Here is a 26552-nt window from a genome sequence, read left to right on the forward strand (position 1 = left end):
GACGTCCGCCGCGGGCCGACCGCGGCGCAGTCGGTCGGGAGCGCGGGACCCTCCCTGGCTCTCCCGGCGACTTCGGGCACATGTTGCGTCGGCCAGCCTCGGCGAGGACTCGCACTTAAGTAAACAAACGTCACGCCAACCGCGACGGTTGAGCTACAGATTCGAGCGACAGTCGATAAGATAGAGCCAACGAACCAACATCGAAATGAAAATGTGAGTGTGCGTGTTGACGACATGGCCAAGTCTAGTGAAGCGAAGAAAAACAGCGAAGAAGACAGCACGATGGACGGCGACAGTGAAGAGGAGATGGGATGCGCGGGCCGCTGCATGGCCTGGCTGCGCATCAACCCTAATCTCGTCATGCTGAAAGTTACGCTCTTTGTGATGTACGGAGCCACTGCCTCCCTTTTACCGTATTTAACCATACACATGCAGAGTATAGGACTCACTGTGCCTGAAATTTCTTTTGTGTATTTAGCTTTACCGTTCACCACGTTCTTGAGTCCGCCGATCACTGGTAAGTGTGCGTTACTTTCGAGACCTGACGCGTGCCTCTGGTTATGTCATGAGTTCGTTATTGGTTGTAGGATTTTTGGTGGATCGTTTTGGGGAATACAAGCCGGTTGTTATCACGGCTCTGATCCTCAACGCGGCGTTCCATCACTCGCTGCTCCTGATCCCGCACCAGGAGACGCCTGGCGTGATGCCGTCTGCATACGTCATGCGACATCCGATAACAAATAGCGTGGAGGTATTTATTTAGACCCCTAAATAATTTACGATCTCGGTGAATACAGACACTCCGCATGTACTGAAGAATTTAAGCAAATCGCCGTCATCCGGCCTCAGGGCGAATTAACTAGTACTGTCTTGTGATCCTGTATGTTTGAATTAGTTAAGGGAATTAAGCGAAATTTATGCACGTTGGACTTTACCCTTGAACACTGTTGGGATCATCCGTTCGTCCCGATTCGTAATGGCTGTGACCTGATGTTCCATGTGTCACGGATGGAAGTAAATTGCCTTTGGAACCCTCGTGCGAACGTTGACGTACTAAATAGTAGTTACGTGAATGTCTATGAAGCAAAAATATTATAACGGAGCTTGTGTCTTTGCAAGAGGGATCTAAATGTAATGGTAAAGTCGTGCTGTATCCCGTCTTGTTTACGGGTTGAATCGACTGCGGTGGTCCAGCTGGCTCATAAAAACAACTTAAAGTAAATAGGTACTTTCTATTGCGTGCGTTTATTGTGATTAATAAGATTAAAAAAGATCGAGGAGTTCTGTCTCTTTCTCTTATGTTACCTTGGCAAAGTCTTCACGATTTCATTGCCATTGCGGATTATGATCATAAACAGTGATTGTTTACCATCAGATGAATGGCTCCTTTGTAAAATAAAGCATGGAAGATCCAATACTTTTGATACATTTTAGATTTGGTGGAGTCCCTGTCCGAGCAGAGAGTGTCCCGACGAGGATGAAACAGTGGACTTTGTGCTGGACCGCTGTGTGGACCACTGCCAGCTGTACCGGCCCACGGAGAGCCCCGCCATCGACCCGACCGAGGATGACGACAAGGACGACCTGAATTTCCACATTAGTCACAAAATTCAACCCCCCAATTTGTCTAATAGCAGGTATGTTGTTATAATTGAGTAAGAACATCTACTGTTTCCTTAGAAAACATTATCATTTTTATTGATTGTCCCGCTGATTTAGTGGCTGTGTACTTTATTTATATACTAGGTTATTATATACAAGGTGTTGCTCGTGGCTTTGTTTCCTAAAACACTGTAACGAGTTATAGCCCCACATGTACGGCGCTAGAATCTATCAGCATTCTATTTAAAAAAATCTTATTATTTCCCATGGGAGCAAATTACCGCATTGAATAATAGCCTATGTGTTAATCTAAGACATGGTCAATCCGTGTATTTAATTTCATCCAAATCCGTTTAGCTGTTCCTGTGTTCTTATAAATATTCAAACGTGCAAACATTCCCACAAACTTTCGAATTTATAATAAGTAAGATTTAGTTTATTATTTAGCGCCTATATTCGTACCAATTCGTTTCAAATTTTTCAATAACTCGATATAATATTATGGAAAATAATAATAAATCCATGAAGAGTGTTTAAAAATTTGGGATGAAAAGAATTCATATTGATAGTTATTACTTAATAGGTACTTAAAGTGTCCATCCCATAACGTAAAATCTTGCTCACAGCATAAATTCTAATCCAGAATAACTCGCCTGTATTTAGCGTGTAATCAAACTATCACACAAATTTTAGTTGGCCTGTTTTATAATTTGAACATCTCAAGTATGATAGGACAACAAACTTTAATAACTTATGATGATCTATTCAGAAACGTCTGTGTTGAACGTTATTGTTACAAATTGTATGAGCCTATGACTAACAAACAGTTTCTTTGATAACGTTACCATAATATTTATATTTAGAATGTTTTTCCGATGTTCATGGTATTTGTGTTGTCCTGTACCCAATGTAATTATAACTCGCTCTGCCAAGCAAATTATACATTATTGACATTGGTGCGATAAGGAAAGGCTTTTTTTATGGCAAAGACAACACAGGGTTAAGATTTGTTAAGACTTCCGAGAAACTTCCTAGTACATAGTGCGATAACATAAAGGTACAAGTACCATGAAATAACTAATGAGAAAATACAAAGTAATAGTGCATTATGTGGCCATTATTAATTCTTGGTATGTAGTGCGTAAATACATATAAGTGGCATAATAGTTATTTTTCAGCGGTGGGTTAGCAATGATAAAAGACTGGTATTATTATAAATACCTCACTTTGAATCCCTAACCACCGGTGGCTTGGGTCTTGAGCCTCGCCATCGGAGGGTGATTCATTATTTTATATATTTTTATATGTTTTGATGTTTACATATATACAAAAATGTAATTAAATATATTTTCAAAATAAAGAGTGTAATATTGTTAGCGTCATATAACACCAGGCATCGACTTACGTGACTATTAATGCTATTTTAGAAACTCTAATTGATGCAATTTCTTTTAACTCGTTGATGGAATAAAGCGTGAACATTGCTACTCGTACTACAAATGAACATGCGGGGTCTACTTCAGATTTCGTTTATGTACATTACGATAATTGGCTAATATTTCTCTAAGTTGCACTGTTATAATCTATTTCATATGTGAAGGTGTCTACGTATAATTTAAAGTACTAATTGTCGATAGCCTACGAAGCTGCAGTGTAGACTTAGTATTGTTGTTGTGTGTAACGTTTGTTGAAATATCAGTGAGATGGCTTGAAACCTTTATAACACCACATTATTGTTTGTTTTTCGTCTAAAATCAAAACGTAATGTTGAATAACCATCAGGATGCCTAATTGAATACATTAGCATCATTTAACAAAAGGGACAACTAAGACCTTTACGTTATTTTATGTTAAGTCTGGAATAAAATATTGATTTGCTTAGGGATTGGATTACATTACAATGTAAAATTTAAAGACACAAACATTTGCAGTTACTTAAACTTGACCGAGAGCGATGAAGACTATAATGATGCTGCTTTCTTCTTGATCGAAGTTCACGACGATTTGGGAGAGCCTAAAGAACAACTTGGGATAGAAATGGAAAGAGTACGTACCGAATCACGTCATAGTACTTTTTTACATATTATTTTATTGTAAGAACTTTAGGTGCATTTAAAGTACTCATTGTTTATATTTAAAACAATCGGAGAACAAATTAAAGATCATAATGATTTAATGACTCTGTGTTTAAAGTATCTAATGTCTTAATATCAAGTTTTGTTTCTAGTTGTAATTCGATTAAAAATAACAACTTCACGGACTAAAATGTTTGGTTTCAGGACGAAGACGATCAGGTAACAGATTTTAGATCAAGGTTTGGAGAGAAGTTGTTAATAGCGCAGGGGGTCAACATAACTGCACTTGATAAAGAAGATCTAAGGTGCGGTGGGCTGGTCATGTTGCACAATATGACCAAGCTGTCACAACAGAGGCTGGAGATCCTCTCCGCTGACTGCATGGTCCAGAAATGTGATTTCAGGTAAAGTTGTTATAGATATTTATAAGAGCTCATGACCATGATTCGATTATATTATCCGCTGTTAAGAAAGTTACATATCAGTGCATTGGGGTAAAAGTAAACATGTTTTGTCAGTAAAGTACTTAAAGCTCATGACAAAAAGTATTTATTATTTATACGATAATTCAACTGACTGTCTCTTTCGGGATTGGCTACCCTTTCGGGGATAAAAGGCGTGAGTGTTTTGTGTATGGTTATTACAAATCCTGATGGAGGACAAGGGGGCACGTTAATAAAAACAAATCAAAACTAAAAAGAAAAAAAATTCCACGATACCTAACCAGCTTAAATGGTTTTTGTATTAACTTCGATACCAGTGAGCTGCATTTTAAATTACAAGATGACAGTTGTTATTTCCTCAACGACGCCTTACTATGTTTACAGTGGGATACGTGTTAATGTTTGATTATAATATTATTTGTGAGCCGCTGGCTTCATGTTTATCTTTTATTTACACGCACAGTATCAATCTAAACGGTAAATGATCACTGGAATATTACAGGAGAGGCGGCCCCGACATATGTCCGCCGGACTACAAGGAGAGCGACGATAAAACATTCTACATTTACTTTTTCCTGAGGTTCATGGGCACTATAATGCTTTCGGCTGGCGTCACCATCATGGACCCTATTGCTCTGACCATGATACAAAAGTACGGCGGAGATTTTGGACGAGAACGATTGTTCTCTAGTATTGGAATGGCTATATTTTCACCTATCACCGGAATGCTTATAGATATGCGGAGTAAACAAGTTGGTACGTATGGTGCCATCTCGTAATCGTTATCTTAATGTCAATAGTTACTAAATGTTTACAAGTGTTCGTTGATTGCAGGTTACACTGACTATTCAGCCGCTTTTTACACTTACGATGTATTGCTCCTGATATCAGCCATCACTGTGGCGGTCATGCCTCTCGGAGCCAAGCTGCCGGCAGACAATCTACTCCGAGATTTGGTCAACATCATCAAAATGCCTCATATCATTATTTTCATATTTTTTCTATTCGCATTAGGAAACTTTTGGGGATTTATCGAATCTTATCTGTTTATTTATTTGAAGGAATTAGGTGCACCTAATTTCTTATTGGGTAAGTACTTCGGTGGTTTCAACATTATGTTCTTTAAATCTATATATCTAATACGATTATGAGTATTTTTTGAGGTTAATTTTCTTATATTGGTTTTATCATCGTAAAATTAGAGTTTCTCAAATTATGTATATTACTTATGTTATTTAATTGACATGTAGACCACAACTTATCCACTCTTATGTCAATTTACCAAATGTAAATGCTTACTAATAATAAGTTTGATCAGTAAAGTTAAATGCACAAACATGAGATCGATTTACTTTCGTAGTAAATTGGTATCACAAAGTCAATAGCACTCGCAAACAATCCTTGAAAGGGTCATCACTATCTGTAGCAAGTGCATGTTGGGTCCAGGAATAACCGTGACCGTGGGCACGCTGAGCAGCATTCCGTTCCTGTACGGCGCGGATGCCATCACCGCGCGCATCGGGCACGTCAACGTCATCATCGTCGCGTTCTTCTCCCACGCCGCCAGACTCGTCGGCTACTCCTTTATTGAGTGAGCATCATTTGTTATTCTATGAATTACATAGCCTTCCGCCTTGATTTACACGGCAGCTGCTGTTGTTGTCAATGTCTCTTAATTGCTTGACGTGATTCCTTCCGAACAGTTGTATTGTTTTCCTTGCATTTGTAAATTTGTATGACTTTGTTGTCGAACCTTGATTAACTCATTAATGCGCCGATAGAATATTTAATAGCTCGTTATTTATATTTCTTTTAATGAAGCAATTTTTGAATTTCATTTTCTAGAACCTAAATTATATTTCACTATATCTACATTTAAGGTGCTATCTGAAACATACCATATATGTATGTTTTGTATTATAGAAAACAATTAAAATGAACTGAACGATAATATATCTATTAGATCAAAGGCATAGACGCCAATTAAGTAAATAATATATTGATACGCAGTAGTTTCGTAATCAAACTAACTGCAAATATGACTAGATCATGATTATCATATGAATCAGTATTCTTTGTAGAAGATAACATCTTATTGTGTTCACATTTACATTTAGGTGTAGGTAGAAATAAACACGGCAATAGCAAACACAAAGGATTTATTTTAATTACGTCTGTTAATTAGAATAGAAACTTAGTTGCTAATGTTTGTGAAGTAAATGAAAGATAGCACACGTTTAAAATAAATGATGTAAAAATTCGCAAATAACAATAATTACAAAAAAGTAGCTAATGCAAACTTAGAGAAAGCCAGAAATATGGGCAAAGCTTCAATGATATAACAATGATCGCGTTATGAGTTATCTGATAAAGGAGTGATGAGCTACTCAAGAATATCTCATCAATTGTGTGAAGTAACAATGAAACGTTTGATAAACACAACCCTGGCAGTGACATATTTAACGCAACATCTGTCATCGCGTACAAACGAGGTAAAAATAGAGAACACAAGATATTTGTAACATTAGTATTAAAACCCAACAAAGTATGAGACATTCTTATTGCAGTTTCCCACGGATTCAATTACCGACCTTCACGATTCATATACCTCCAACGAGGCAATTCTAATGGTTCTTTCTGAAAGGCGACACGTGAGAAACAATAGGAAGTACGAAAATGGTCATTCTGAAATATCAGAAGACATAATTTGTGTTCAAACTCGTAGTCGTTTCGTCCTTACATTATAACACCATTTGCGGGATTAATGTATTTACGGCGATATAGCATTGTCAAGTTTATGAGCTCAATGATGCCGCGTGGGCAGGCGGCGATTACCTGGATGTAGATCTACGCGAACTCACACCGACAAACATAAAAATGATCTTCTAGGAACCAACGACGAATCAATGTTCGAAAGTATTAGGGAGAATTCTTTATTGTAAATGTTTATACAGACGTAGATTCTTAGTTGGATATTATAATCATTGTGTTTCTGACGAGTATATTCTATTATTTTTTAAATGGATTTACGGATTCATAATAATTTGGTATTATTCACTAGGTACTTTTCGAGATATTTTTTTTACAAACGTTTAATTATTTCCAGGAATTCCTGGTGGTGCTTCCCGTTCGAAGCGATGGAATCCCTGTCTGTACATCTGATGTGGGTTGCAGCGGCCACCTACTGTGCCATGCTGGCTCCCAAGAGTTTGCTCGCTACACTTATCGGGGTATTAGGAATGGCGCACTTTAGTCTTGGTAAGTCAAATTGTTTTGTCTCGTCATATTCTTTTATGATGCATTGATTTTATTGACCTTTTTGTATACTCGTCCATTTCATTTTATTGGTCAAAATATTATTTGACAGATGTAAACCATCAATCAGCTTTAATCGATTGGTGAATTAGTGTTGCTTAGTACAAACTTTAGAAGTAACAATATTATTTTCCGTGTTACAAATAGTCATAATTGTTATGGTTGAGGTAAGAGTGGTGTAAATTACGCGTGCTGGAATAATTTGTTTATAAACATCATTGATAAGAATGGAATTTAAATACAATTTAATATACTCTTTTATGAACATCTTAATTACGAAGTGTAGTTTTCAATGTGTAAGAACACAGACGAAAAACAAATATGAAAAATTGTTAGCAAAATAAGTTTAATTAAGATAAACGCTAATGAACTTCTATCTTTCTGCAAACATTTAAAAATCTAAGCTACTGTGTTTCACAATTTGCATTGGGATTTAAACGAAGATAAAGCGATTGACGTCACGTAAAAATATAAAAGAAATTATATTTTATTTTACAATTTGGATGCTACTGATTGGATGGATTAATTCAAATATAATTTATCAAATAAATGCAACCCCAAACTCTGGTATTATTCTCAGAAAGCAGTGTTTGAAGGAAGTTCTACAATATTATATTTAAATCAATACAGAGCATGTGTAGATGTCATATTCGCCGTAGGTATATTTCTTGAGGTTTTAAACGTAGTTCTGGGTTTTCATTTATTTGGTTTTTAAAATTAAAACAATAAATGTTGTTTTTACACCTTAAAAACAGATTTGCAAATATTTTTGTCAAATTCTTAGCAAATCGATATTAGAATAAAAATAAATTCTTGTTCTGTTTGAAGAGCCTATGGAAAAATATTTTTATTATCTCGTAGTTCTTACCGACTTTTAACATTTACAGATAGTTTAAAATACAACATCAACAGTAAAAGCCTAAATTAATATGATAGTCATGACTTTAAATGCAATGAAATAATTAGATAAACACATATTTTTAACATCGGTTTTTAAATCATTACAGATATGTAATTAATTCGGATTTTCACTGTAAGCTAATTGTAATTGTCTGTAGTAGCTTAGTAGGTACCTTGAATACCAACACGCTAAGTCTCGTAGAAGTGTCAACAATATAAATGGGTGTTTCCTACTCTTTAACTGGTTGCAGGAAGAGGAAGTGGCAGTTTCGGAGGAGGACTGCTAATCGCGTCACTCGGTACTAGAGAAGCTTTCCGCTATATGGGACTAATTGCCTTCCTCGGCGGAATCTTGTACGGATTGCTACACTATTTCTGGCTCAGGAAAATTAACATGACGGGAATTGAGGACTCCTGTGAGCCTGATACTGGTAAGATATTTTCGTTTGCAATAATATGACTTAGTTAGTACTTGGTATTTGATTATGGTGACAAAATTAAGTTTAGACTGTAATATTACAAAATATGATATTTTATTAATATTATTTAATGATACTTCATTTGACTAAGTTACTAAGTTCTATTAAGGTTAATAATTGTTGCAGAAAGTGGCGAAGGTGATAAACTAAACGGCGAACCTTTAAAGAAAGATGCAGAAACAATGGTGTCTCTCGAGCGGCTACATATGATCACTCGGTTCAACCCGCTGGGCTCGCTGCATTCCTTGCCGAGAGGCTCCCGATCGCGGGTAAGATACTAAATTTCAATTTACGCATTTTGGAGCTGGGATTATTTTATATGGATTATTTCAATTGTAGTAGTAATCATGATGCACAATCTTGGTAGTTATAGCTTCACATGCACTTGAATCAACGATTGGTAAGTGATCACTGTCGAGATTTGACTGTCATTATGTTTCCGAAAACGTTTTTAATGTTTTGTTGACTTAGAGGAGTTGGGCCACTAGCAATGTCACTGTCAGCATGTCGATCAACAACTGCTTTAATTGGGATATAATGGAAGTATGAATGACGAAACTCTTCAAACATAGTTCTAAAAATCGCTATTGTTGACCAAATTTTAAATTGAGCGTGATTAATAATGTTGATCACATTTGTATTTATAATAACAATTTCTCTCAGTTCTCCCAGGGTGACATCAACGAATGCAGAAGTCGCAGCGGCAGTAACTCACAGAGACGCGGCAGCAACTACGAGGGATCGGCATCGAAAGTAGATCTGTTGAGATCTGCTCTCGAAATCAGCAACCAACACGGGAAGGGCCACATATCTAACCCAATGCTGTCCACCTCCAACAGGACCCCACATCCGTATAAGGTAATTTATTTTGTTTTTTCGTTAAGATATTTTTTTTGCGGAATAGAGCGTGATGATTTCTCACTCTTTTTCGTTTTTGGTGATAGTACAGATAATTATTAGAATAACAACTACTTTTTGCTCGCAGCTTCGTTTGCTTTAAAAAGTTTTCCGAGATAAAAGACCCGTTATATAATTTCTCGGGATAGGAAGTAGCCTTATGACCTTAAGGGGGTCTCAAACTATCTTCATACTAAATTTCATCGAAATCCGTACTGTAGTTTTTGACTTATCGCGCTTAAACAAGCAGACAGATGCGGATGAGGACTTTGGGTTATATTTTTTGAACTTTTTAAAAGGAAGGATTTTTGTTGTACAACTTTAACCGCTTACGCAGATCACGTAACGGAAGCCATAAAAAAGAAGGAAGAAAAATTGCCCGTTATTGCAATATTTTTCATTGATGCACCGCTCCTATCGGCCACAACGTGATGTTATATGACCTATACCTTTCCACAATAAATGGGCTATTCAGTACTAAAATACTTTTTGAATTCGAACAAGTAGTTCCTGAGATTAGCGCTTCCAAAAAAATCTCATACACAACACTGTAGGTACTAAAACCAATAAGGCGATATTAAAAATAACATAATACTTGTATTTAAATAAGTAACTCGTTGTCAAACAGCGGGGTATCCTTGCTGACGTTTGTGTTTTCATATATTGGGGCTCGTGACGCGGCTCATTCTTATTTATGGTGCTGATTATGTTCCACGAGATTTACTTCGTGTGATGTTATTAAGGAAAATTCCCGTTCATAGCGATGTCAATATTAAATTAGAATTTGGTACTAAATACTAGCTAATTTACCTTCGGAGAATTGGAACTGTTCCTAGAATTTTAATACAAAAAAAAAAATCCATCGCGAACTACTTACATAACTTCACATTCGACCTCAAACTAAATCTGATAAAAATATGTCAAGTATATAAATATTCGAAGCGTTTTATATAAGAAGTCTAACATAGTGTACTGGGAAATAACTTTTTCGATCACTTTTAAAGAAATATTTGTCGTCATAACCTAGATTTTCTATAGAAGTTCTACGTTGCTTGGAATAATATTAAAAATAGCAATTAATTTAGAGAAACGTAAACAATAGAAATTTAAAGTAATATATAAGATTTATAATTATTAAACGGGTTCAATGTTAAGCGAGGGGGTTATTCTAGTTAGTTGTCCACTACTGGGGCAACCACAAATGTCTCACAAAATACACACATTTGTGTCATAATTATTTTGAAATAAAAAAGGTGGATGTTATATTAAAACTATTTCAATTTGAATTCGTTTACTCAATATTATAGATGCGAGAGTTAGTGAGAATTTTTAAACGCAGTTTACGCACGCACAGCTGAACGGATTTGGATGAAATTTGGCACACGAATAAACCATGCCCTCAATAAGATATATTTATTGAGGTAATTCGCTCCCGTAGGAAATATAAGAATTTAAGATTGACACGTGGTACTGTGACCGGTTGTAGCAAGCGCACAGCGCGCCGAAGCTGGTGGTGGTGGGGCTCGCGCCGCGCAACAACATCTCCCAGCCCGCGCTGGCCGAGTACGACCCGCGCCGCCGCGACTCCATCCCCGAGGAGGCCGAGGAGGACCGCCTCGCGCCGCCGCCGCCGACCTACCACGAGGCCACCGGCGACCACAGGAAGAGCTGGCACTCCGACGACAGCGCGCCCACCTAGGACGGCTCCGGGCGGACTGTCCCGAGTGATGCGGTCCGTCTGATAATCTTAGATTACTAAAGCCATTGAAGTCACCGATTATAATAAAGTGGTTTAGGTATCTTAAATCGGACATTAGATTAATACTAATATTGTAGATTAAAGTAATGATTTGTTCAAAGCCACTGGCGGCGGCGGTTAAGAATATGGCGAAATCGATTAGTTTCTATTCATCTTTAATGCTGTATTAGCTGTGCGCCCGATAATATTTAACACCCTTAGGGTGTGAGTTCCTTAGTACTCATTAACGTTCCATATAAAGGAAAAAGTGTATCTACAAAATTTGCCCTGTAGAGCTGTCGGTTTAACCGACGCGTTTTGTATCAGTTAGTCAGTGTTAAGATTTTTATTAAGTAGAAGAATTCCTGCGTCTAGGTTATATTATAAAAAATGTGTTTCTTTAGCCGACTTAAAACCTGTTCAGTTAAGGTCGTCATTATGTTACGACTAGCGAGAAAATGATTACAATAAGTAACTATTTTCGTGGTATAAAATATCATCATTCAATATGGCTTTTGAATAGTATGGAAGAATCGCCACTGCAATGCTTTATAGAGAGTCTAGAATATTCGCCTTTTTAAAAAGTTTTAAAAGAGGCTACGAGTAAAATTACTCTGATTGTTTTCTAATATTAATTAGGTAAAGCAGATATTGCAAAATTAACGCTAAAGATAAAAAATAATTGAAAGGTCATAGATAGCGCTTTAAATTAAGTTTGTGTCAATTTTATATCGAACGTAAATAATGTGCAAGTAAAGAAAAGCAAAAACAAATTCATGTTATAATATTTTTGTCTTAACTTAGTGAATATGTATACACACTTTTGTAAAGGCTTTAATTTATTTAAGTTGTAGATAAATACTATAAATAAATGTTATCAGTTACAGATTTCATGTGCATTTAATTTAACACATACATTATACTATAAATATTGTCTTTATACATATTACATTAAATACCTAAGTACATAAAAGTTAGGACTTCCATTTTCACAAGTCTAATATAAATTACAAGTCATGAAAATAGAAACTAACGAAAACAATTTATAACTAAACAAAACAAACAAAAAAATGTCTACTTCCCATCGTCCCCGACCTCTGAATAATGTTCTGGTAATTAGACAACTAATCAGACGAAAAGTAAAATTGTATGACGTCTACAATTTATTTTGCGCACAGAAGTGCTTCTTTTCTAGTATTACTTGCAGTTTTATATAAAATTAAGTACAAATACCCTATTGAAAATTTTCTGAATCTTTAGATCCTTTGCCTTAATTAAGAGTCGATCCCACAGTAAACGGTTAGTGTATTAGACAATTTAATGGTTCCTCATTGATTTGCTTGACTTGACCACGTTTTGCAGCCTTGGTAAACACGAACATTGCATAAGTATATTTAGAGCAAATACATTCGAATAACAATGCCTTTCCAGAGGTAAAGTTTAAAACCTTATAACGTCCATTAATAGCTTTAGCTTCAGGTTTTACAGTGTAAGTTAAATATGGGACCGTAAACTTATACATATTATAACTAGTTGACCAGGATGGTCGTATGCAGTAAACAGGACTGTACCTACAATACCGAGATCTGCTAAACGTTGGACCGTTCGGCGGCTGTGAGGTCGACGCTTTAGTAAATATACGTTAAAACAATTGGAATACTTATATCTTTCAATACGATTTAACATTATTCGTCAAAGTTTGGGCAGTTCTGCTGGTCGGTCCTGATGAAGAACGCCCTGTTGATGTTGTGACGGTCGGCGGACTCGAACGCCTTGTCGATCACTGACGCCGGCGGATTCCTCTCCCTTGTTAGGATCCATGCATTGCCTGTAAAATATAAACCAAAATAAATTCGAAGTTTAAAGGATTTCATTAACAGTATAGTGCTAAGAATTATTTACATTTTGGCACATTGGACTTAATAATTATGTGAATGTCGATTGAATTGGCAACTAAATATTCCTCGTGAAGTAAGATACGAGAATTTATTCTTATATTAAAACTAAAGATGAATTTACTGAAACGGAAAGTGTAGTTGCTCTGGGCGAATTTACAATGGATTGTACTGCTCTTATCTTCCTCATAGTTTTATAATATTGATCCCACGCGTATACAAAGGGTGTGTACATAAATATGGATATATTAGCTCGCTATTCTACTGACGCGTGTGGAAGAGTCCGAACTCATAGCAGCTCCAGACGAGCGCGTAAGAGTCGTAGTCGGTGTCGACGACCCAGTAGGGCGCAGCGATGTCCACCGGCAGCGTGGGGAAGCGCACCGACAGCCGCCCCTCGTCCGACCGCCCCACCTGGCTCGCCTCGCCTTGGATCTCCGACTGGATGCCTGATCTGGAATCATTTCATTTTTGTATAATATCATAATAATAATAACATCAGCCCTGTATTATATACTGTCCCACTGTTGGGCACGGGCCACCTCTACTACTGAGAGGGAATAGGCCTTATATTACATTAAATGTGTCCATTTTTGTTCATAATATACCGTTTTGTGTCGTCATAGACATATAAGCTTACATAAATAAATCTTTAAAGTTGTTTGTTTTACGCATGAAATTTTTCTCTTATATTCAGGAAGGAAGGATAGATTACACAGGCCGCCTCCTCATTATTATTTTCTAAGGATATTATTATGCCAAATATCGGGCATTGTATTATAGGTACGTGATTAGAGTAAAATATATTGCGTCACAATATTATATTACAGAGACAAAACCAATGACGTTTTACAAATAGACGCGTCATACACTAACAAAATTGCACATAAAAATAGCGCAGTATTTACTATAGTTACAGCCGCAGCGGCTCGGTTTGATACGGCCCGAGTGGGCCCGAGGGTGCCCGAATGGGCCCGAGCTTCGACCGTCGTCGACGTCGCCGTGACAGTCGAATAAATGCATTTATTAGTTAAAAAAATAAGTTAAATAGTGTATACTTATTACTAACGTATGAAATGAAACGTTTTTTTCATTCACAGTTGGAGTATAATTTGTACATCGTCTAAAACACGGGAAGGCATTTTATTTAGTCGAATTAGTCGAAAACAACCCGGTTTTACTCACGTTTAAAAAGTAGTCGGAATCGCCGACCAGTTTTATTTATAAAAATACAAAAAGTTAGTTAGCCGATTAGCCACGACAATGGTCGGAGGTTGACTAAGTTAATGTCGGGGCTCGGGCAATTACCTTGCTTTCGTCTTGCCAGTATGGAGCTCGGATAACGTATCTATGTAATAAAAACATCTTAGGACAAAGCCGTACACTATTACTCTTTTATTTATATAATTCATTTATTATTGTCGGCAAACGTACAAAAAGACAGATTTTTCAAGATAAGAGCATCGTTATTTTGTAAAATAATTTAATTACTATCGACGTTTTATATATCGATAACTGAGGCGTCTATTTCGTCATGCTAAACGTTTGACACAAATGTCATTGTCAAAAATTACGGCGTATTTTTTATTCTTTTATACAGCAAGGAATGCTGCTGCAATTTCAACATGGCGTAATAAAGTCAGATGTCGTCTTATTTAATTAAAAATGATAAACCCAGAAAAAGATTTTATTAAACCTACAAAAAAAAAAATCTAATAAAAATATGAATTATGATGAATGCCCCAGAAAAATTATTCTACCCTCTAACTGAATAACACTTTTGGAAGGCATCAGGAAGGCATGACGTCAATAAAAATATTGAAAATGGCGGAAATAGAATCAACAATGTGTTGTTTTCATGGAAAAAATGTATACTACATAGACAAGTAATTTCTGTAAATATTACTTACCCCCTATTTGTATCTATTCACTTCAAATTGGTGGAAAACGTGTATAGGTGTCCTGATTTTCCTAATTTTTTTTTAAAGAATATTATTATATATAATTATTTTGTTTTATTTAATTAATAGATAAATAAGTGACCATTATAATAAATACATTCACGACGAAATAATACAAGACGTGATAATTGATAATAATTTACGAACAGCGTAGTCTTATTATTACCTATTGGGATTTTACGTTGCTTCTAAAATTCTTGATAATTATATGAAATTACTCTGTTTGTAGTTTGGACTAAAATTTGTATAAAATATGAAAAAAATATACTATTGTAGATTATTATTATTAATTATGACATCATATAACATATGAGTGGCACTACGGTCAATGACCATAGCCCGTACCTGAGTGATTAAATAAAAAGGAATCGGAAATAAAAAATCTAAATAAAAAAGAAATGGCGATATAAATGTTACATAAAGGTAACATTATATTCTATACTTAAGTATAATAATTATTATAATTTTATTAGGAATTTACGAAGAATTTCAGACTTAATAATATTATGATGTTTAATATAGTTAATTTATCTGAGAAAAATATAAGAAAAGTTTCGCCACAGATAAAATACACTACCTACAAGTGATTTTATTTTATACAGCTTTCGCATGAAAAAAATAAAAAGTCAGTTGCAACAATCGTCAATGTAACATAAATTCACTAATAAAGTTTCAGTTAACGATAACAGATGGCGGTGTATACATATAAAAAAATACTGTTGCCAAAATAATGTTACAATTCTTATAATGAAAAATCATGGTAAATACAAATAAAGTGCGAATCCATAAAAAAGTTACTATTGGTACACAAATGTGTCAATTCGATGTTTAAATTGGTACATAAGTATTTTAATTTATATTTCGTTCTAATTTATTATAAGTGATTAACAAAACGAAAACTCGTAATAATAAATATGACATATTTCGATTGCAATGAACAACAGTGTGTTTAATTTAGTTTAAAACGTTCTATGATTAATTTATAGTATACAGTAGATATAATATTATATTTTTTTACCGTATTGAGACGGTGTTTGTGCAGTTTGTATGGCGTCGAAGGTAGTTGTCGAGCTATCGTTATTTCGTCCACGGAACTAGAGGCATCTAGTCATGCCCAAAACCAATTTTACCTATGAAGTAAATTAATCGTGTGTGTTAAGATACGTATAGTATAGTATTGTGTTTTATAACCCCACGTCAACAACAACGACACCCGCTATGTTTTATAATCGTCGCGAGATGTGTTGTCTTAAAAATGGCAATTTTAAACCATTTCTGAGTGCTAGTGTTTGTGTTCCCGTATGTGAATTTGTATTAGTGACTGTGACGTGCATTTGGAGTTACTGTCTTGTGAGTTGTGGCCAGAGCTGAACCACACGGTGCTGTTGTGAGGCCAGGTTAGTGCATTTTATTGTACTCCATAGCCGGTAAAAATTTTAAATCTTGTAAAATTATATTGAAGTCAAAAGTGATTGCTTTAAGTCCAATTGTACTCTCTGGTTATAAATTGACCAACCTGAAGTTACACTGAAGTACTTTTTTTTGACAAAGCTTAATCAAAAAATACACAAAAGAGTTTTACGCCTGAACATTTATTTCTGGCGCTCACCGCGCACTCGCTTCGCTCGCGCGTCTCGCGTATGGTGTATGTAAACATTGTTCCAACCTAACCTAACTTACTTGAGGATTACTCCGTCACAACTTTTTTAATGATAAGCTGGTACTACATATTATACACATTTACGCAACGGGGAAAATGTGCGGAAGGTAATTACATTGTCATTTTCCAACAATTCTCTATAAGTACCTTAACCTCAAAAACGATTTTGTATTTTTTTCATACGCTTTTATAAAATTTCAATTAGAAACATTGACCCCTCAGTCTTTACAAACTGCAACCAAGTGTTGATGTAAATTAGGTGGGGTAGTCGTGACTAGGGTTGCCAGTTTTTTTTTCAGCCTATAAGGGACAAATGCCTAAATGGGCAAAAAATACAGGACTTGAGTTTTTTACCCGGGACAAATAAGAAACAAAATTATTTTGTAATATTATTAAAATTTTATAATATTTTTCGAATATCGAGTCCATTTTAACATTTTGTAACAATTAAAACAATTATAATCATACTTAAAAACAGGTATCAACACTCTTTTTATTAAATATATTAAAAACCGAGTCGTATTGATATGTATGTAAAAATTCAAACGTTGCGTGCGTGAGTACTCGTCAATCGTATATCGATCGATTTACGGGACAGAGACTGTAAGGCCGCGCGCCGGTATTTTTTAAAATGTGCCTAAAGTACGGGATGTCCCGGTAAATACGGGATGAGCGGCAACGCTAGTCGTGACATAACTTTTGGGCTACGCGTCGCCCATACTACAGGACTGTGAAGATACGAGCGACAGTTGCAGGTTCAAATGTAGTTAAGTTCGTACTAAGCAGGTATTTATTATAATTGTAACGTTTATTTTGGGAATCGCGTCGGGATATTCGGTTAGCTAGCGTCTTATCTTTATAGAAAACATTAGTTACATTAATTCATTAGAATTCCCACTTCCAAGTGTCAGTTACCTTTTATTAAAAAAAAATAACTTTTTGTGTCATTTTACTTCTTTCAGAATGCGAAAATTTGTGAAAATGTTTAGATGTTTGTTGGTAGTAAACGCAGAACCACTAAAGGGATTTGGGTGAAATTAAGCACACGGATAGACTATGTCCAGGATTAATACATAGGTTACCTTTTATCTCGGTAATTGCTCCCATGGGCAATGAGGGATGTTGTTAATAAAATTTTATAAATACATAGCGCTTTTCACGCGGGCGATGTCGCGAGTCACACCTAGGTTACAATGTAAGTCAGTTTTATTTGTAATATACTTACAATATGCTGACTTGTTTGTTCAGTACATTGATAGCTCCGTTGTCTTTGAGCTTGTAGTCGGCTGTGATACACTTGCCGCCAAATTCGAACAGGAAGAAATACTTCTCAGCCTCGTACCATTTGCCCAAATACTGAAACATTAGTATAATACGTCAGGCGAGTTGATATAACACTTTTGTGTGCCCCAGAGACTAAGAAAAAGAGCTCCATAGTTTTATAAATGCCAGTTTGATAATGTTAGTGGTTTTAAAAATAATTAGCATTAAATGGCTCTGGTATCCAATGGTGGACACAGCCCCTCCCGTGTTTGCCTTTTTTAATCTAAGATAAGACATAATGATTACGCTGGTTCTATTTTACGCAAGAACATCGACACGAGTTTAATGACGTAAAAATAATAATTACCCGACTCGCGTCGAAGTCTTCCATGATTTTGACGTGAGGACATTGTCCCGGCAGGATGATCTGCGCCCTGCACAGGTTGAGCGCGAGCAGCCCGCACAGAAACGCGGCAATGGTCCTCAGTACCGACATCTGTAGCAGGAAGGCACAAAACAGAAAAGTCACAACACAATAATTATGATATGTTCGCGACATCATCAATGGTCATCAAACGGTTTGACGAGGTGATGATGTCCATTGCACCACGATATCAAATTATATGAAATATGGCGCGTTGGAAAATAAATATATTACTAACTATTGCTTTACTTAAATTAAATATCCTTTTCACTTTCTCATAATATTATTTGCTTGGCTACATGCGCTGCATTAGTCCTGCATCTTTGGCCTTGTCATATATAATTTCCACTAAATTTAAAAGGCTTATTAATTACTTACTAGGTGATTCGCAAGACTTCGTTTTCGCGCAGATAGATCTATGCTCTCTTCGTTTCGTCTCTAAAGTTTAACCCCTACTGCCCCTCATCCCGCTACCAGACTACTTATGCAGTTAATAAAAAAATGAACTGTCCATCAAATGCGGAATATTGAGTGACGGAAGAACCTACATCATTATGTATATAAAGTTGCAATGATGATTATAAACACAAACATCGAAAATCCGGACATACGAATGAATTAACACATTTTCAAGGCTGTGAAGTATGCGATGAATAAAAAAGTTAAACAGACTTTTCCATTTGATTCGTGATACATATGGTTTTATTGAAAGGCAACATTGATACTTCACATATATATCCCTGACACTGTGATACGTACCACTGCACTCTATTCAGTACATAGAAATAAAATAACACTATTTTACAACGCGGTATTACAGTAAGTAATGATAATTCCGGATGACATGACGGTGTACTCCGGTTGTTTGAAGATTACTACTAAACCCAAACAATATTTCCTAATAGCACAATATAGCCTGAAGAGCCATTGTGTAACTACAATTCTTGCCTTTATATTAGTTTTAGTAGCAGTTTCCCTTGAGACAACAGTATTACCCAGTGAACCGGTCTTATCCGACCTGACCCTACTATAAGAGAGCTATATTTCTTTGGCTATACTAGAGCATAAGTAATGCAGACCAATACAGATTTATGCAATATGCATAGTTCTCAAGTGTAATTAGGTATTTTATTTCTTTTTGTTAATTAGTACGTGATTGCCATCTACTAAGTCGCAACTACAGAGACTCGAGCGCAATTCACTTATGATGTTAAGCAACGCCTTGTGTCTCGGTACTGAATAGATAGTTGGGCAACACACAGAATTTTGTTTTCATTAATTTAAGATTACATGCAATAAATCTTTAAAACACTATATATATATATATATATATATATATATATATATATATATATATATATGCTGTTGTTGTTATATATGCTGTTATGTATTTGTCAAAGGTAGTGTTAGATTTGTATTATTCATAATAATACAAATAAAACAAATAACTTGATGTTTAACAGATACCGATATCGATAATAATTTCCGTGGATGTTTACAATAGGCACTCCCCTTAGATAAAATAATTTGTATTGGCGACGCATTGTAAACATTTACACAAGGAGCAGCGATTGTTATGTTGCAGTACGTCAATATTTTATGCATGTTGAATGTCGGGAAGAAATAGAAAATTCATTAAGTTTTCCCACACTTAGGTGAAGGCCAAAAACTCTTCTCAATAGCTCTTCATTTATTACACGTTCCAAAAAGTTGTTACTTTGTAACAATATAATCCTTTTAATTTTGTGTTTGTAAAGTCGACTTAACGTCCTAATTACATTTTTATTTACAAAATCTTTAGGCTGGGTTATTCACCTGAATTAGTTCACTCAATTCCATAAATCATGTAAATGCATGCACTAAAATGGAACACGGCAATTTATATTGTCTATTGTTAATCTCTGGAAAGTTTCCTCAATACATATATTTTAGTCTGTTCTTGTATGTATACTTACTAAAGTTTTTTTCGTGACAAAATGCCAACGCTAAGAATTATGATTATTTATTTGGGTACGGTAGTAATATCAATACAGTAACTAAAAGTACTAATTTATCATTAAAACTTTAAAAGTGGCTTAAAAAGTAGTGATAATTAAGACGAAATTGCATATCATATTCATTGTATTTATAAATTAGGTTGAAATATCCCAATGCACTCTCAACTGTAAGGGTCAACGTATTAGTTTACAGACGCATTGTATGTAGAGTAAAGAATTCAAAGGCATTAGCCGTCGATCTTGGGCCATTAACTTAATTAGATATTTCTAATAGGTGTTTATGAATCGAGGCATATGCTGATGTAAACGCTATTGTATTTAACTATGCCAATCATACCGTTAGGAGTGAAACTGACAAGTTATGAGAAAACCGACGTAGTATACTAAATGAAAATTGAACTAAATAATAATCTGTGGGTTTTCAGATTACAATTTGATTTATGATGATTTTCTTACGTATTCTTGGTAGATTTAATAAACTTATGATTGTTTCCAATAAATTTCTAAAGGTTTCAAAATAATTGGTTACAATTCCCGTTCTGATAATCGAAACTATACAACGGTTCCGTACGGTTCAAATCAGATACTTCTAGACTACTAATACAAATTCTAGTTATGTATAGAATATGTGTATAAGTGACATGCAATGCGGAGAAAGCTCTAATGGGGTCCTGTGAATGTCGGTCAAGTGCGGCGCTGACTGCAGCCCGAGCTAACGGGACCGCTGCAGGTGACAGTTGACGCTGCAGGTGTAGGCGACGGGAGAGAGCGAGATAAGCGCATTTATCATAATCTTTGGAGATTACTGCTTAACTTAATTCTGTAAAACCATGATAGTAAAAACTTTTTCCATTCACCTTGCCGGCGTTTCTGAGGGAGATCCAGTAGTCGAAAGATAATAAGCCTAAACGATGTTTAACATCTTTTTAGAATCAATTTGGTGTTTACAAATTCTTAACATATAATCTAATGTAATGTTATAGACAATGAGAAAAGATTAACCAACATGTGAATAACTTGCTGATGTTAATATAAATCATGCTCCGAAAAAATAAATGCGCAGGAATGGGCCAGTACTGACTATATAATTGATTTACTACACGTTATGGACTAACTGAATGTTACATTTGTCACAACATCAAAAGCCATTTGGAACTTAGTCAAATTACTTGTAACTTTTATAATGCACCTGGACGTGATTAGAGAGAAATAGTTCTCTATACCATAGATAGTTCGCTGTGTATTATGTATAGTAGAAGGTGAGCAAAGGACAATGTCGATCGCCTTTAAACATGCTTGCCTAATATCAGAGAGAAATAATAACAAGGGCACATGAGGTAATCGGGACCTCTTGAAAACATCAGACGGCAGCTTTATGGTATATATTAGATTATAAGCACTAGGTTAGAGGCATTAAGTAGGTACTTCTAAACAAGTACCTGCTTACTCCTTTAGAGGGGCGGCGTGTGCTTGTGCACGTGCGTTGCCATAAAAAGGAAATATACTTATTTCCTAACGGCACAGATATTTATTAGATTAATGTCTATGAAGTTAGATATACACTAAAATATCGGCTAGATTTAACAAATTAAATTCCTAGTCTAGTCGCGTATAGTTCTAGGTCGCTATCAGGTTCCGGTTGCATTAACATGGACGTTGCCAAAAGCATTGCTCGCGTACCAATGCATTTTCAATCTCGTAAATAAGCTCTTTCTTGCAGTATAACAAATAAAAACTAGCACAAGAGAGATTTCATTATAGAAATAATCCTCGAATGATCAAACGAGTGATCGAGTTGCAAACGCGCTCACTGTGTGATCCGAGTACTGTGGTTTCTGTAGGCAATGCATTGCTGTAAAAAACAAAACAAGGAATACGTAATATCCAGCTTCTATCCGTAAAGGGGTAAGCAGAAGTGAAGTGTAGTAACCAGGAAATCTACATTTCGTTATGTGGTTTTTGTCCCATCATTGGATAGGGGGGCAACCCTGTTGCTATATCGAGCACAGATTTTAGACTGTGGGCTGATACTAACGAGAAATATTTTACATTACGTTACCCGACTCGGGGTTCGCACCCGGACTCTCATAGCAGGCGTACCGCGCGTGACATACAACTACGACACCGAGGATGCATTTTTGTGAAAATTTGTTAATACCAAATTATTAATAAAGTTCTGCATAACAAAGATTTTTTAACTTTTAGATACATAACATAACTCGTTGACATAAAAATATTTTAATTCTAATATTTTAGTTTAAAATAAATATAAAACATCTATGTTGATATAGAAATAAAAATTGTCAGTCGCTGTGGAATGATTCCGAAGCGACCTTGATCCGAGCGGTACATTCAAGCTTTCTCTAGGTGGAAACCGTATTCCGATGTGACGAACACAATTTTCCAAGTAAATAGTAAATTGTCTTCTAGTACATTTATACAACTTTTTTATTCATATTATGCTAGGTACTGAAATACCTAAAAAAAGACAGTTAGTAATAGATGCAAAAATGTGTTTTTTCCAAATATCTGATTGACATCATAGCATTATAGGTCCTTAAAGGAACATAACCCCTCTGTAACCTTTTGATTTGGGGCCTGCACTGCATTCGTGTTTCTTCAGCCATGACGGATTATTATGAGTGATTGCTATCAGGATGTGATCTATTTGATGGTTTTCCGGGTTTGTTTTAAAGCAACCAATTTGTTTCATAACATTACATATTATTTTGCTCGCATATATTAAGTAAGTTTTTGCACGACACGTCTGCAAATCACGCGGCGCGGCAACCTCAAGGTAATAACTAAGTGTATGTTGATTTGGCCTTAACGTAAGATTTCTTCCGTTATCAAATTTATATAGTATAGATTAAATTTACACATATTAACAGATTCTTATATGGAAATGTTTTGCTTCTCTAGTCTAATGAGATTTAGGTAGTGAACTAGAGTTCTAGGTTTGATTTCCTAGTGGCGCAGCGGCTGATGAGCGGGGTGAAATTTGAATGAGTTTGAGTGGACGAGAAGGTGCGGGTTCGATCCAGCTGAGGCAAGGAAAGTTACTTGTTGAAGTTTACAAAACAAAATCTGTTGCAGGACTTTAGGACTGTTTATTTATTAGTGGAATGAGTTACATTATAGTTTTCCACGGGTAAGTGACTAAAAGTTTTGAGATCAAATATAACATTTAAACAGGGTATAAACAATGTAAGTCAGTAATGAGATATAATCTCGGATATATGTGTGTGATAATTATCGAACACATTCTATACTGACACACGACACTCGTATGAAATGTGGATTGCCTCTAACTACCAATCATAATTGCTTTCAATATGACATTTATAAAGTTACGTCAAAACTTTGAATATATTATCCTACTAATATTATAAATGCGAAAGTTTGTGAGGATGCATATATGTATGTATGTATACTTAGTCTGGCCATAAATACTGTTACACTTAATTATAAAAAAATATTACATTTGAATTTCGAATCTGTCATTTTTATACGATTGTTCATTGTGTTTTCTCATTTTGGCGCCAATACATTGTAAAATATTTTGCGATATTAAAATGGTGTGGGGTGATAAAGAGAACCGAATCGCTGTGATAGCATTACACAAAGTAGGTATGGAGCCAAATGCAATTTTTAAAACTCTCCATACACTTGGTATTAGTAAAATGTTTGTGTACCGGGCTATTAATAGGTACAATGAGACCTCCTCTGTTTGTGACAGAAAAGATCTGGCCGTCCACGTAGTGTTCGTACGAAAAAGGTGGTCAAAGCAGTAAGGGAAAGAATTCGAAGAAATCCTGTCCGAAAGCAAAAGATTTTATCTCGGGAAATGAAGATAGCACCTAGAACCATGTCGCGTATTTTAAAAGATGACTTAGGACTTGCAGCCTATAAGAGACGCACTGGCCATTTCTTAACTGATAATTTAAAGAAGAATAGGGTGGTAAAATCGAAACAACTACTGAAGCGGTACGCAAAGGGAGGTCACAGAAAAATTTTGTTTACGGATGAGAAAATTTTTACAATTGAGCAACATTTTAACAAACAAAATGACCGTATTTATGCTCAAAGCTCTAAGGAAGCTTCCCAATTAGTCGACAGAGTGCAACGTGGACATTATCCGACTTCAGTGATGGTTTGGTGGGGTGTTAGCTATGAAGGAGTGACTGAGCCATATTTTTGTGAAAAAGGTATCAAAACATCGGCACAAGTGTATCAAGATACCATTCTTGAGAAGGTAGTTAAGCCCCTTAACATCACCATGTTCAATAACCAAGTATGGTCCTTCCAGCAAGACTCGGCGCCGGGTCATAAAGCTCGGTCCACGCAGTCTTGGTTGGAATCGAACGTTTCGGACTTCATCAGAGCTGAAGACTGGCCGTCGTCTAGTCCCGATCTTAATCCGCTGGATTATGATTTGTGGTCAGTTTTAGAGAGTACAGCTTGCTCTAAACGCCATGATAATTTGAGTCCCTAAAACAATCTATACGATTGGCAGTGAAGAATTTTCCCATGGAAAGAGTGCGTGCTTCTATTGATAACTGGCCTCATCGTTTAAAGGACTGTATTGCAGCCAATGGAGACCACTTCGAATAAGCTTTTATATTTTTAATTGTTTTATATTTATGTATTAAACTGACACACTGTAAAAGTAATAAATGTTATTTGCAGTTAACAATTTTCTTTTTTCTTTATTACAATATTTATGGCAAGACTAGGTATAATGTATATGTAGTATGTATGTTTGTTTGTTCCTCTGTCATGAAAAAACTATTGAACGGATTTGCATGAAACTTTACAGTAATATTGGTTATACATCAGAATAACACATAGGCTATAATTTATAATGATTTGTCGAATTTGATCATAATATAACGATACATATAAAGTAAGTCGAAAAAAAAATCCCGGAAAACTCCTTCATGCGGGCGAAGCCGCGAGAAAAAACTAGTAATTTATATTTTTGTTTGAAGTCGATGTTAAATGTTTATGACTATTAAATTTTGTCATCTTAGGGACGGCAAATCAACTTCACTGCATCTTATATAGTCATTTCGTAAAAAAAATAATGCCATCTCTGAAAAGTTATCCCGACCTGTCTTTCTGTATCTTGGTGTAGACCGCAACAAGATTTTTGAACGATCTATTCCAGGACTGCGTTTGCATGCACTTGCGCACCCCACGACTTTCGATATTAGAGAGTGAGACTCAAATGGCGGGGTTTTAGTCGTTAGGACGGTTTATACCGGCGAATCCAGCAGACAAAAAAGTTCTTAATCAAGCATATAGTGGTCTCTAATCTACTCAGCCATTACTGATGGTGGACTAAAACAATTCCTGAGATACGTGGATTTTAAGGTCTCTATTATTAGATGAAGTTACTGCCCAATAGCCAGAATCCTTATCTAACAACAAGATGCAGTTATGGTGTCGTGAGGCCACCACGTTATCTTCAGCGCAACTTCTACCCTAGAAACTAATCAAAATAAAAAATCCTCTCGAACTTTATAAACTTTTGTACTCATGTTTAATTTATATTTTCTATATAATATGTTGTATTATAGCTCAGTTAAAGCAGATGCTCTGGTTACTTTACTTTCTTCCTTCTAGCATTAATATTCGAGTGTATACATGATATCAAAATATACTCACCTTCAGTTATAAATGACGAACACTATTCGGTAGTGCGAGCTCGCGAACGTTTCGCTTCGTTAGCCGGCGCGGCGAGACTGCGCCGTGTTTACTGTGCGGTTTACATCGCCTGTCATACACCGGTAACATATTAATTCGGTTTTATACAGAACTACAGTTCCCTCGCGACTCCACACACGTGATAATCCTTTCCGAGATAAAAACTAAATACTTTTTTTAAATATCAAGTAGAC

General features: G+C 35.8%; 2 protein-coding genes across 3 annotated transcripts; one reads left to right on the top strand and one right to left on the bottom strand.

Annotated features, from left to right (window-relative positions):
* Positions 1–17: 17 nt before the first annotated feature.
* On the top strand, positions 18–12340 carry LOC115447752. Its single transcript, XM_030174961.2, has 13 exons — positions 18–517; positions 588–751; positions 1435–1637; positions 3534–3648; positions 3882–4081; positions 4623–4876; positions 4955–5209; positions 5567–5711; positions 7227–7378; positions 8587–8766; positions 8941–9083; positions 9478–9672; positions 11198–12340. Exons 1-13 carry the CDS (start codon positions 235–237, stop codon positions 11408–11410), a joined length of 2502 nt encoding a protein of 833 aa, XP_030030821.2. The 5' UTR covers positions 18–234; the 3' UTR covers positions 11411–12340.
* LOC115447753 (apolipoprotein D-like) lies at positions 12331–26453 on the bottom strand. Of its 2 annotated transcripts, none has more exons than XM_037442953.1 (5): positions 26320–26453; positions 18596–18724; positions 18191–18321; positions 13614–13798; positions 12331–13277 (listed from the first exon to the last, which is right to left on the bottom strand). In XM_037442953.1, exons 2-5 carry the CDS (start codon positions 18722–18724, stop codon positions 13135–13137), a joined length of 588 nt encoding a protein of 195 aa, XP_037298850.1. In that variant the 5' UTR covers positions 26320–26453; the 3' UTR covers positions 12331–13134. The 2 variants fall into 2 exon arrangements, with proteins under 2 accessions (XP_037298850.1, XP_037298851.1); XM_037442954.1 differs by lacking the exon at positions 26320–26453 and adding an exon at positions 19031–19183.
* Between the last annotated feature and the right edge of the window lie 99 nt (positions 26454–26552).

Source organism: Manduca sexta, chromosome 25 (assembly GCF_014839805.1).
Source record: "Manduca sexta isolate Smith_Timp_Sample1 chromosome 25, JHU_Msex_v1.0, whole genome shotgun sequence".
NCBI classification, from domain to species: Eukaryota; Metazoa; Arthropoda; class Insecta; order Lepidoptera; family Sphingidae; genus Manduca; species Manduca sexta.

What these genes read in the sequence shown, in the direction of transcription:
- LOC115447752 (XM_030174961.2), top strand. Translation starts at nt 235, where the DNA reads ATGGCCAAGTCTAGTGAAGCGAAGAAAAACAGCGAAGAAGACAGCACG. An exon ending in TTGGGATAGAAATGGAAAGA is followed by an intron (nt 3,649 to 3,881) that starts GTACGTACCGAA and finishes GTTTGGTTTCAG; the next exon opens with GACGAAGACGATCAGGTAAC. An exon ending in CGAGAGGCTCCCGATCGCGG is followed by an intron (nt 9,084 to 9,477) that starts GTAAGATACTAA and finishes AATTTCTCTCAG; the next exon opens with TTCTCCCAGGGTGACATCAA.
- LOC115447753 (XM_037442953.1), bottom strand. Translation starts at nt 18,724, where the DNA reads ATGTCGGTACTGAGGACCATTGCCGCGTTTCTGTGCGGGCTGCTCGCG. An exon ending in AAGACTTCGACGCGAGTCGG is followed by an intron (nt 18,322 to 18,595) that starts GTAATTATTATT and finishes CTAATGTTTCAG; the next exon opens with TATTTGGGCAAATGGTACGA. An exon ending in GTTCGGACTCTTCCACACGC is followed by an intron (nt 13,278 to 13,613) that starts GTCAGTAGAATA and finishes TATATTTTACAG; the next exon opens with GCAATGCATGGATCCTAACA.